Raw genomic sequence first — 12,702 nt, 5'->3', positions numbered from 1 at the left:
CTTTTACAACATATTACCGATCAAAACGAAACTTGGTGCACTTGCAGCACAGGGGAACGGCGAGGGAGCTGACGAAAGTTCGCAGAACTATTGCGTACCGTTTTTGCGCAAATAGAAAAGCCGTGCAAACCGGAAGAGCCCAAACCAACCATATAATCTCCCCTCTACATCTGGTTCCACCTATCATTGCCAGACCCAACTCTCTCTCTCACACATACACACACACACATACACACACACACACACACACACACACACACACACACACACACACACACACACACATACAGACACACACACACACACACACACACACACACACACACACATTCACACACACAAACACAATCATTCATATTCCCGCTCAGTCTTGATTCACAGTCTCCACTTAGAAACATAGAAAATAGGTGCAGGAGGAGGCCATTCGACCCTTTGAGCCAGCACCGCCATTCATTGTGATCATGGCTGATCGTCCCTTATCAATATCCCGTGCCTGCCTTCTCCCCATATCCCTTGACTCCACTAGCCCCTAGAGCTCTATCTAACTCTCTCTTAAATCCATCCAGTGACTTGGCCTCCACTGCCCTCTGTGGCAGCGAATTCCATAAATTCACAACCCTCTGGGTGGAAAAAGTTGTTTATGTTGGTTGCTTTACCAAAGCATCGTGAAATGTGGATGTAGTCAAAGCGGGGGAGGCTGGTTTGCATGATACAGCGTCTGCAGTGTCTTTCGTCTTTTAATTACACTTTTGTAGCGGCAGCTAGTGGTGGCTCGGGCATCACGAACCCTCGCAATCACGTGATCGCGGGGGTGTTTTCCCAGGTTTTTGTATAGTTTTCATTCAAGCTCCACCGGTTTAGAAGGAGCATCGTGTTATTGCCGCGACCCCTGCTCGTTTGCGGGAAATGCCTCGGCCGATCGTCAGTAGAGGCTATCGCGATCGGCCAGAGTCACCGCCTCTACGTTCGGGATCACCGTTCCGTATTTCACTTCCTCGTGGACTCCGGGGCCATTGTGAGCATCCTTCCCCGGACTGGACACCCGGGCCGGTAAGCGAGGCCCCGTCCTGACCACTGTCAACAGTAGCACCATCCGCACGTACGACACACAGACTCTGTCCCTCATCTTCGACTCCCGTCTGTATTCCTGGACTTTTACCGTTGCGGATGTGGCCCAACTGATGTTGGGCACTGATTTCCTCCGGGCCTTTTCGCTACCGGTGGATGTGCGGGGCAGGTGCCTCGTTCCACCGGAGTGCCCCAGGCCCGGAACCCCACGGCCCGCGGCCCTCCCACCCCGCAGCTGGGCGCGGTGGCTGATGGAGATGGCCCTTATGCCTCCCTGCTCGCCGAGTTTCCAGAGCTTCTGACCCCCCTGTTTTCGAGCAACCACCCTTAAGCACGGGGTGGTGCACCACATTCCCACCGCGGGCCACCACACTGCATGCACGAGCGCGCAGGCTCCCACCTGACAAGCTGCGGATTGCTAAGGAGGAGTTCTGGGAGATGGAGGACATGGGAATCGTGTGGCGCTCTGATAGCCCGTGGGCATCCCCATTGCACATGGTCCCTAAAGCAACGGGGGGGTGGAGACCATGCGGTGATTATCAGCGCTTAAGCGCCGTCATGATCGAGTTTGGCTGCGCATGCCGTTTTGATTAAAGAATGCCGCACAGGCTTTCCAACGGCTCATGGACATGGTGAGTCTGGGGTTAGAGTTCTTCTTCATCTACCTGGACGACATTCTGGTCGCCAGCCGCTCCCAACAGGAACACTACACGCACCTACGGGCGCTGTTCCAGGGGCTCCAGGACCACGGACTGGTCATCAAACCCTGCCAAGTGCCAGGACCATTTCCTTCCTGGGGACTCGCAGGGCGCATCTAACCACCCTGCCAAGTGCCAGTTCGCCCCTGTCAAGGGGCTGCCAGTTTGTTCATGGTGAACTTTTCCTGCCAGCAGCTGCCAGGGCATCATGTCAGTGCCTCACGCAGGGCGCCAAGCCACCCCCGACCGCCCTCACAGTGGACCCTCTGATACGGCCATTTGAGGGGTACTCGGGCAGCTTATCGACGGCCGCTGGCCTTTTTCAGCCGTCATCTGTGGCCCCTGGAGCACAGCTACAGCACCTTTGACCGGGAGCGCCTCACCCTTTACCTGGCCGTACGGCATTTTTGATATTTCCTGGGGGGCAGGCCCTTCACGACCTTCACGGACCACAAGCCCCTGACATTCGCCTTGACCAAGGTGTCCGACCCTTGGTCCGCCCGTCACAGCGGCACCTGCCGTTCGTGTCCGAATTCACCACGGACATTCAGCATGTGGCCAGCAAGCTCAACCTGGTTGCAGATTCTTTGTCTCTCCCTGCTCTCCCGGCTGTGGAGGCCATAGACGCCTGCGTGGATTATGCGGGGCTCGCTGAAGCGCAACGCGAAGGGGGTGAGATATAGACAGTTACAGGACGGCTGCCTCCGGGTTGAGGTTGGCCGATGTCCCTTTCGGCTCAGCAGGAGAGGTCGCCGCTGGTCCATCGCCAGGTGGGGTCACAACATCCGAAGCCTGGATCACCTCGGCACAGAGGGAGAATATGGAGGGAAGAGACAAAGACTTTAAGATTTTTGCCTTCCATCACAGTGAGGAGGTGCCCGGTGAACTCACTGTGGTGGATGTTAATTTGTGTTTATTGTGTGTTTTTGTCATTTTATTATATGTATGACTGCAAGGCAATGAAATTTTGTTAAGACCGAAAGGTCTGAATGTCAATAAAGGCAAGTTTGACTTTGACTGTGACTTTGAGTGCCGGTCCTCTGTGATGTGTCCACCGGGAGACCTCGCCGTATTGTCCCTTCTTGTTTTCAACGCCATCCATGGCCTGTCCCACCCTTCTATCCGGGTGACTTCTGCGCTGGGGGCGGACAAGTTCACCTGGCAGGGCCTTTGTAAGCAGGTCGCGGCCTGGGCCAGAGCCTGCATTCCCTGCCAGACGTCGAAGGTCCAGCGACATGTGCGAGCACCAGTGCAAGATTTTGTGGTTCCCTCTGGCCGTTTCCGGCGCATCCATGTAGAATTGGTGGGTCCACTGCCGCCATCTCGAGGTCCCATGCATCTACTCGCCGTCGTGGATCGTTTTATGAGGTGGCCTGAGGCTACACCGCTGACTGACACCTCCGCCGCGTTGGGAGAAAGTGAGCAGCCTGGCTCCTGTTCCAACCTCGCGGCATGGGACAACCCCGGGGTGTGTGCCGCCGGAGCTTAAGAACTGTCTGTTTATATTCCACCGCAGGTCACCGATTTTTGAGGATCCATTCCGTGTGTTGCGCCTCGGCGTCGTGACTTTCCTGTTGGATGTTGGGGGCAAGGAGGAGATCGTCTCGGTCGATCGCCTCAAGCCCACCCACCTGGTTGTGGAAGTGGCCGCTGCCCATGCAGATGAGGCTCACCTGCAGTCTGTCTGTCTTTTTATTTGTTTTCGTTTGTCTTGTTGGATGTATGTTTTAGTTTATTTTTAGTTGTGTATGTGTGGGGGGCAGGGGAAACTTGTTTTAGTCTCTTCCTTCGGGAGGGATGTGATATTTTCTTTGTCGTATCTCCATCTCTGTCTGCGCTGAGGCCTAATCGCGGAGCTGGCGGCCTTCAACTGGGGCCGACCTCGAGGCTCTGGAGGCAGAGCCAGGACTCACCATCATGAAGCTGGCCGACTTCGGGGCTGTGGTGGCGCTGCGGCGGCGGCCCGACATCTGAGCGTCGGAGGCTTCGGCCGCGTTGGCCCAGTGGACGACAACATCGGGAGCTCGCAGGTCCCAGGTTGATGACCGACTTTCCAGAGCTCCCGCAACAACAACTTCGTCCACTTGACTGGAGGGTGGCAGCTTCGTCCGCCCCGGGCCGCGGAGTTTGAACCGGCCTGTTTGCGGAGCTCGTATTCGGCCACAGGACTTACCATCACTCGGCGGGGGGCCCAACATCGAAAGCCTGGATCGCTTCAACGCAGAGGGAGAACAAGGAAGGAAGAGACAAGGACTTTAAGACTTTTGTCTTCCATCACAGTGAGGAAGTGCCTGGTAGACTCACTGTGGTGAATGTTAAACTGGGTTAATTGTGTGTTCTGTTATTTTATTCTCTGTCATGACTGCAAGACACGTGATTTAGTTCAAACCAAAAGTTTGAATGACAATAAAGGATACTTTACTTTACTTTGTCGATAGCCCGGTGGTGGTGGCTCAACCCCAGTGTGGAGGTCGTCCGCTGGAAGTTCCAGAGGCACCTGTTGTGCGTGTTTCCCCTGCACCGTTACCGTTTCCTGGCTCTGTTCCGCCACTTGTATCGCCCGTCCCGCCCCTCGTTTCCACTCGGTCCGGTCGCTTCATCCGGCCTCCCGCTAGGTTCTGTACCTCGGGTTCTACGGGCGTCCTATAGCGATACCCAGTGGTGGCTTGGGGCATCACGAACCCTCGCTATTGGCTGGCGTGTTTTCGCGGGGTTTTGTATAGTCTTCATTCAAGTTCCACCCGTTTAGAAGGAGCATAGTGTTATTTGGCTGATCTAAAACGCGGTTGAGTTAAACGCTTTGTTATCGTTTAAAATAAAGATTTTTACTTAACTCAACTGACTCATCTCACCAAACTTTGTTTACTTTGTTGGGCAGGCCTCATTGCTTGACACGGGATGCCTGAAACAAACACACTCCTGAATTCTGTCACAAGAAAATTGTCCAGGCAGACAGGTTCTTTGACTGTGAAGACTGATACTAAATATTTGTTCTACATCTTTGAATTCGTCTTTAATAATAAAATGGAATTTCAGCTGTCAGTTGAGTTATCTGATGCCCTGTGAAAAATAATCTAGAATTTTCTTAATCCCAGAACTTTGCATAAATCCTTGTTTGCCCGAGTCACTGAATTTTCTTCCTGCATGTAATTATTTTAGGATCACTTTGGTTCCATTCAGAGGCACTTCATGCTGCAGGGTCTTGCCCGGGGGCCATTGGTACCTGCATTGTGGAATTAATAAGTCAGAATAGAAACTAAGGGCTCAATATTGCAGGGGAAGTTTTTAAGTGCTCCCAGGTTTGGAAGTCCTTGCAAACATGTAATGTCTGAACCTTTGGCACTCTTCACTGAAGATCTTGTGACTGCACTTCAACCGTTCTTACGCAGAAAACAGTGTTACAGTGTACATTCTCAGCACTTGCATTGGAGAGGCTGCTCTTTGAATCTCTCTGTCAAACCTGTGCCGGGTTCGACATGGTCCAGGAATGCAAATTCATTCATGTGAATGGAGTTGAGTGGTTCATTTATTGGTTTACAATTTTTGAATTAATTGTTTATTTAATTGCTTTTAATTGATTCATAGTGTCTCTATGTTTTTTTTAAATGTTTTAGTTATTTTAAAATATTAAATATTTCAATTTATTTTTGACTTTCAGCAGCTATTGACTGCTTTATAATGTTACCTATATTCATCATTCGGGGGCATTCAAAGTATTTTACAACTGCCTCTGTCCATCAATATTTTGTTGCATACTCATGTAAGCTATGCTGTTGTAAATAATCCTACCATTGAGCATTAGGTCTGTACGCAAAAGTAAGTGTACTCTGGGAAATTTGCAAAAAAAAAATTCTCGAAATCTTTATTGGAACTTGCCTCTGGCAGGAAATTCTACCTCTATCTTCCTGACCTGAAAAAGAAAAAATGAAATGGCTTGCCCCTTTCATACTATGTATGTAATACTAGAACATACCGAGTGATAGGTGCTTATGCAGATGCTGGGTGTCTCTAGCATGCATTAGCTGGGGTATTTCCTCGTTGACGCTAGGCCATACCTATCCTGCCATTAAATTCGAGACCCCTTTCATTTGAATGGGTTCTCTGAGTCTGGCCCTTAGGCACTTAAAAAAATAAAAAAATAAAACACTTTAGTTTTGCATTTTAATTCAATATGTTATAGTAGATGTTCTTGGTGAATAACTTTTGAAAATAATATACATCAGTTTTAATGTTTAAATGTCTCTACCACAGCTCAACAAATGTCTACAGGATTCATAAGTGGAGCAAGATTTCCCTACACATCTGCACCGGGTAAGCATGTGTATTGGGTTTGAACCCAGTCCCAGAAGTTTTCCACTTCTCCCTTCAAATCACTTTCACCCTTCCACCCCCCTCCTTCTCTCCACCATGGTTCTTGCTTGGACTTCACAAGTGACTGAGTGATTGGTGCTTGTAAAGTACCTTTGTCTGCAAGTTATTTACTTGGTTGTTTTGTGGTGATAATTGTTTGTGCTACAGAGAAAATTAAATGGGCTGTTTAAATTATACAAAGCAAAAAAAGGATTTCCCAAAACCTGCCAGAAATTATTTGGTTAAGTTTGGAAGAAATGTTAATTCAGGTTTTATTAATTGGTACATTTCTGAACCTCTTTGTGTGAACGCATCATTGAGCTGCTTCAATCTGAATGAGTCATAATTTTTAATTAATTGTTTGAGTAGTAATGCTTCTATCCTTTACGTTTCAGAGCCTGTTGAACGTTTTCAGGAACATCTAGATGCAGGGGACAAATGAGAGATTGCATCTTCGTCAACTTGTGGCTAAAGCAATAAGAGAAGGAAGAATTTGTTTTCACAACTCATTTTGAATATCGAAGAGCTTGAAGTAGAATAACACAACATCACAAAGATTAGAAACTATTCTGTTACCAGACGTTTACAGAGCATCAAACTTTAATATTAGTGGAGAAATGTAAAATAATCAAAATCTCTAATTCATAGAACCTGTAACTGAAACAAATTTTGAAATTATCCATTTACTGAGGAATCTGATTGAGCTGAAAAGATGATTGATCTAAGTCATCTATCTGAAGAAGAGCAGGCGAATATCTTGAAGGTGCTGCAGAGAGATACGGAGTTGAGAAAAGTAGAAGAAAGAAGAGTTAGGTAAGACTTATAAAAGTATGAATTTGCTTGATAATTATAGATACTGTAAAATATATGAAATAGCATTTATTAGGAAGAAGTGCATCTGTTTTATATGTGGAGACCGGAAGATAGCACTTCCACTCTTGAAGCATTGCAAAGGCTCTGTGCCAGTCAGCCTGACGGATCAGGTTACAGCTTTCTCTTGGTGGCCATTCCAAATTTTTATGTCTCTGTGGAGAATCAGACCGATCCCATCAGAACGCGTGTAGCCATCAATAGGGAGGATATTGATGGTACACAAAAAAGCTGGAGAAACTCAGCGGGTGCAGCAGCATCTATGGAGCGAAGGAAATAGGCAACGTTTCGGGCCAAAACCCTTCTTCAGACTGAGCGGGGGCGGGGGTGGGTGGGGACAAGAAAGGGAAAAGGAGGAGGAGCCCGAAGGCTGGGGGATGGGAGGAGACAGCAGGGGGGCTGAGGAAGGGAAGGAGACAGCAAGGACTAACAAAATTGGGAGAATTCGATGTTCATTGCCCCCGGGATGCAGACTCCCCAAACGTAATATGAGGTGCTGTTCCTCCAATTTCCGGTGCTGCTAGCTGTGGCCATGGAGGAGACCCAGGACAGAGAGGTCGGAGACGGAGTGGGAGGGGGAGTTGAAGTGCTGAGCCACCGGGAGGTCAGCTTGGTTATTGCGGACCGAGCGGAGGTGTTCGGCGAAACGATCGCCCAACCTCCGCTTGGTCTCACCGATATAGATCTGCTGACATCTAGAGCAGCGGACACAATAGATGAGGTTGGAAGAGATGCAGGTAAACCTCTTGTCGCACCTGGAACAATTGCTGTTGGGAAGGAACAGAGAAATGCTGCTCAAAACAATGTGTTTTACAGGACTAAAGGAGGACTGGCTTAGCTAATTAAAAAAAAAAATACCAATGTCCCCTGGAACAGATTTGTTTTGTTTTTGCTTGTAGTAAGTTTCTGTCGTCTGGGAAAGTAGGTATGGTCACAGTTGACACAGGTCAGGAGAAGTCTGTAACTTGTGTGATCTGCATCACAAGAGATCTCCATCCCATTGTCTGCTGGATCCTGTGAGAGTTGAAGGAGCATTACAAAGTGTGCAGCAGCTTTAGGGATGTCAGTGTTTCAACACCACCCACCCAGCACTGGTTTATCCGGGGGCAGTGGCCAGTGTTATTTGGTCGATGCCAAGTGGTGGTAGAATGTCAAAGGCTAGAAGCTGGCATAGCTTTGATGATAGGAGAGGCAAAAGTTTGTTTAAAAGATCAGACAGACCAAGTTCTTGCGAGGGTAGGGAGACCCGTTGGGTCTGTTCCCCCAACCCTCTGCGGCCTTTGTGAGTTGCAGGGGGGGGGGGGGAAGGATGTTGGGTGGGGGCTGTTTTAGTTGCCTCAGGAAGTGCAGTCGCTGATGGGCCCATGGTCCCGGTGGTGTTCCTGGACCAGGTGACGCAGTCTGTAATTTGCACACCGAGGAACTTTACACTAACTATGCTTGGCCCCCTCCTGAAGTCCCCCCGCACTCACATTTAATTCTTACCCACCCACTAGTTTTTTATATATGTAATATTATTCAATTTGCTCACTGTTTCATCCCAAATTTTAAACACCCTGAATCTGGCAGCACACTGACGCATAACAACCCCAAGGATGAGCGTGATCGAGACTGCGGGTCCAAGTGACACAGGGAGTGTTGAGGCCCAGCAGGGTTAGGTCCACAAGTCTCTGTGGGTGATGGTGTTAAACGGAGGAAGTCAATGTACAGGATTTGGCGGGGAGCGGAGGGTGGGGTAGGGGAGGAGAAGGGGGGAGAGAGAGAGGGGGAGGGGAGAGGGGAAGAGAGAGGCGGCAGATCCCTCTCCCCCCCCCCCCGGGACGCATAGCCCCCAAGGAGAGGAGAGGGTGGAGGGAGGGAGGGGAAGGGAGGGGGGAGGGGGGAGAGAGGGGAGAGGGGGGGGGGAGAGAGAGGGGGTGGGCTGAGAGAGGGGAAAGAGGGGGGGAGAGAGAGAGGGGGGGAGAGCTGAGGGAGGGGGGAGGTGGGGAGCAGGGGAGGGAGGGAGGGGGGTAGGGGAGAGGTGTGTGGAGGGGAGGGGTATTTAGGGGAGGAATGGGGGGGGAGGGGGGGAGAAAAAGGGGAGGAGAGAAAGAGAGAGAGAGAGGGAGGAGAGGAGAAAAATTTGTGGTATACAAAGTTTCAGGGGGGGGGGGGGGGGGGGGAGGAGGGGGGGGGGGGGGGAGAGGAAAGGGGGGAGAACAAAAAAAAAACATTTTAGAACCGAAAAAGACACATTCTGCAAGCATTGTAGAACCAAAAGAGACACTTTTTGCAAATATTTTAGAACCAATAGACACTTTTTGCAAATATTTTAGAACCAATAGACACTTTTTGCAAACATTTTAGAACCAATAGACACATTCGGCAAGCGTTTTAGAACCACTAAGGCCGCTTACATTTGAGTACACATGTGTTCAGTGTTATTCACAGCTCAGAGAATCATGACCCTCTGCCTTCCTCTATCTTGAAGAGACTGTGAGGCACACCACTTCCTGGTTTTATAGTCCCTCCTCCCTGCCGCCAGCAGGGGCAGCAGAGAGAATGGGGAATTATGTAAAAACATTAATATCTCTGTCATTTTTCATCGACGGGAAACATCCCCGGCACACATACGGCAGAGAGGGGCTCTGAGCAAGGTGGCCAAAAATGACGGCCATAGCTGGCGGCATTCTCTCGGAAATCGCAGCACAGATGGCCAAAACCGATCAAGAACAAACCTTTAGTAATATAGATAGATGTGCAGGGTGGGTTTTTTTGCACAGTGGATGCACGGTGGATGCCTAGAACGTGTTGTCAGGAGTGGTGGTGGAGGAATATATGATAGTGACGTTTAAGAGGTTTTTGGATTAGCATGTAGCGAATGGAAGGATATGGGTCACGGCCATGCAGAGGAGATGCCATGGCATCATTGTTGGTGGGTATCATTGTGGGCTGAGGAACTGTGTCCGTGCTGTCTTGCTCCAATTACTATGTGAGCATTAGTGTCACATGTTTTGCGTAGTCAGCATAATATTTTTATAATGGAGCTAGCCAGTGGCAATCTTCACTGAGTGCCCGGTGGAGGTTTGTCCACATAAATGTTCATATCTCCATAACAATTTGCTTTACAACCTTCAGACTCAAGATCTTGTTGCTCAGATATGTAAAAATAGCAATACAGGACATGCTTGCATGATCTGCAGCTACCAATTCATCCAGCGTATCATATGAGATTGCCATGCAGCCATCTATGCTGGGGAAATTAAAGAGTTCAAATGGCAGTGGAGCTCGGGACAAGCCTCTGTCTATGGTCCGCGAGTCCCGAAGAGTGCCTTCGACCTTCACGCTCGAGGGTACTCTCCTGGAAAGCTTCAAGCTGGATTGACCGGCCGTGTTGAAACCACGAGCTGGAATTACCGAACCGTGAGCTGCATCTACCGACCACACACGCACGCACGGCATTCGGTCCTTCGAGGCAGCACCGCCATTCAATGGCTGATCATCCCCAATCAGTACCCCGTTCCTGCCTTCTCCCCAAATCCCCTGACTCTGCTATTTTTAAGAGCCCTATCTAGCTCTCTCTTGAAAGCATCCAGAGAACCCGCCTCCACCGCCTTCTTGAGGCAGAGAATTTCACAGATTCACCACTCTCTGTGAGAAAAAATGTTTTCTCGTATCCGTTCTAAATGACTTACTCCTTATTCTTAAACTGTGGCCCCTGGTTCTGGACTCCCCAACATCGGGAACATGTTTCCTGCCTCTAGCGGGTCCAAACCCTTAACAATCTTATATGTTTCAATGAGATTCCTCTCATCCTTCTAAACTCCAGAGTGTACATAGAAACATAGAAAATAGGTGCAGGAGTAGGCCATTCGGCCCCGAGCCTGCACCGCCATTCATTATGATTATGGCTGATCATCCAACTCAGTATCCCATCCCTGCCTTCTCTCCAAACCCCCTGATTCCTTTTACCACAAGGGCCACATCTAACTCCCTCTTAAATATAGCCAATGAACTGGCCTCAACTACCTTCTGTGGCAGAGAATTCCACAGATTCACCACTCTCTATGTAAAAAATTATTTTCTCATCTCTGTCCTAAAAGACTTCCCTGTTATCCTTAAACTGTGACACCTAGTTCTGGACTTCCCCAACATCGTGAATAATCTTCCTGCATCTAGCCTGTCCAACCCCTTAAGAATTTTGTAAGTTTCTATAAGATCCCCCCTCAATCTTCTAAATTCTAGCGTGTACAAGCCAAGCCGGTCCATTCTCTCAGCATATGACAGTCCTGCCATCCCGGCAATTAACCTTGTAAACCTACGCTACACTCCCTCAATAGCAAGAATGTCCTTCCTCAAATTAGGTGACTAAAGCTGCACACAATACTCCAGGTGTGGTCTCACTAAGGCTCTGTACAACTGCAGAAGGACCTCTTTGCTCCTATATTGGATTCCTCTTGTTATAAAGGCCAACATGCCATTCGCTTTCTTCACTGCCTGCTGTACCTGCATGCTTACTTTCATAGACTGATGTGCAAGGACCCCCAGATCCCGTTGTACTTTCCCTTTTCCCAACTTGACGCCATTTAGATAGTAATCTGCCTTCCTGTTTTTGCTACCAAAGTGGATAACCTCACATTTATCCGCATTAAACTTCATCTGCCATGCATCTACCCTCTCCCCCAACCTGTCCAAGTCATGCCCTGCATTCTCATAGCATCCTCCTCACAGTTTACACTGCCACCCAGCTTTGTGTCATCTGCAAATTTGCTAATGTTACACACACATACGCCTCGAAGGTGGGGGCCAGGGAAAGCGGAGGAGCGCTGTCGAGTGAAAAAGAGTGGAAAAAGACCCAAATTTTACTTTTCACTACGAGTGAAAAAGACCCAAATTTTACTTTTTCTATATCCTGAAAAATGTTCTGCGACCTAGCTGAGGCCGCGAGTAGGCGAGAACCTCCCTCGAGCATGAAGGAGAGTTCCAGCCACCTCGTACGACCTCCTTGGACCTCGTGTCGACCATACTGCAAGTTTGAGTCCAGGGCAGACTCTTCTAAACTCACTGCTTAGGTTGCCCAAGTTGTACAGGCCCTTAACTGACATGGTTCAGAATGAGGTGGCCTAATTTCAGCTGGGATAAAAGGAGACGTGGAGATGCTCAGTTAATTGGACAGCACCTGAACTGAAGTTTTGTTGCCAACATTAACAGTGTTGCACTCTCCATAGACATTGTCCGATAGTCTAAATATTTCCAGCACAGTCTGTTTTATTTCAGATTTATCCGGACTGCAGCTCCTCCCACCTGTCTCCTGCAAAGCCACTATTCCCTTCTCTCAATTTCTCCGTCTCCACCGCATTTGCTCCCTAGATGAGGATTTCCACTCTGAGACATCTTCTTCAGTAGATGTGGTTTCTCCCCTTCTGTCGTAACTCCTTCACCCATGTTTCCTCTTTGTGTCCTGTGTTGTGCTCTCATTATCCTTGCCCCCAAACAGAGCAAGGTTAGAATTTGCCTGTTCCTTACCTTTTCACCCCTGCCAGCCCCTGGATCCACCAGGTTCATGTGCACCTCCTAAACCTCATCTACTGCATCCAGTACTTCCAGTGGCCTCCTTTACCTCAACAAAACCTTGTGTAGACTATGTGACTGGTTCGCCCAACACTTGCACTGAGCCCACCAAAGTCTTCTGGATCTCCCAGTTGCTAACCATTTTAATTCCCATTCCCATATGAAC

The 12,702-nt window shown here is 49.0% G+C and overlaps 1 protein-coding gene across 10 annotated transcripts in view; it reads left to right on the top strand.

Moving 5' to 3' along the window:
* The window catches only part of LOC129698230 (synaptotagmin-like protein 2), a 124,996-nt gene that overhangs the window by 26,560 nt on the left and 85,734 nt on the right, over positions 1-12,702 (top strand). For all 10 annotated transcript variants that reach the window (XM_055637210.1, XM_055637208.1, XM_055637209.1 and 7 more), the window contains exons 2-3: positions 6,018-6,077; positions 6,512-6,929. In XM_055637210.1, the coding sequence (XP_055493185.1) occupies positions 6,829-6,929 (101 nt within the window). In that variant the 5' untranslated portion in view covers positions 6,018-6,077; positions 6,512-6,828. The remainder of the gene's footprint in view (positions 1-6,017; positions 6,078-6,511; positions 6,930-12,702) is intronic.

Source organism: Leucoraja erinacea, chromosome 6 (genome assembly GCF_028641065.1).
Source record: "Leucoraja erinacea ecotype New England chromosome 6, Leri_hhj_1, whole genome shotgun sequence".
NCBI lineage: Eukaryota > Metazoa > Chordata > Chondrichthyes > Rajiformes > Rajidae > Leucoraja > Leucoraja erinaceus.
The sequence above is the reverse complement of the archived record's forward strand: the minus strand, read 5'-3'. Positions and strand labels throughout refer to the sequence as shown.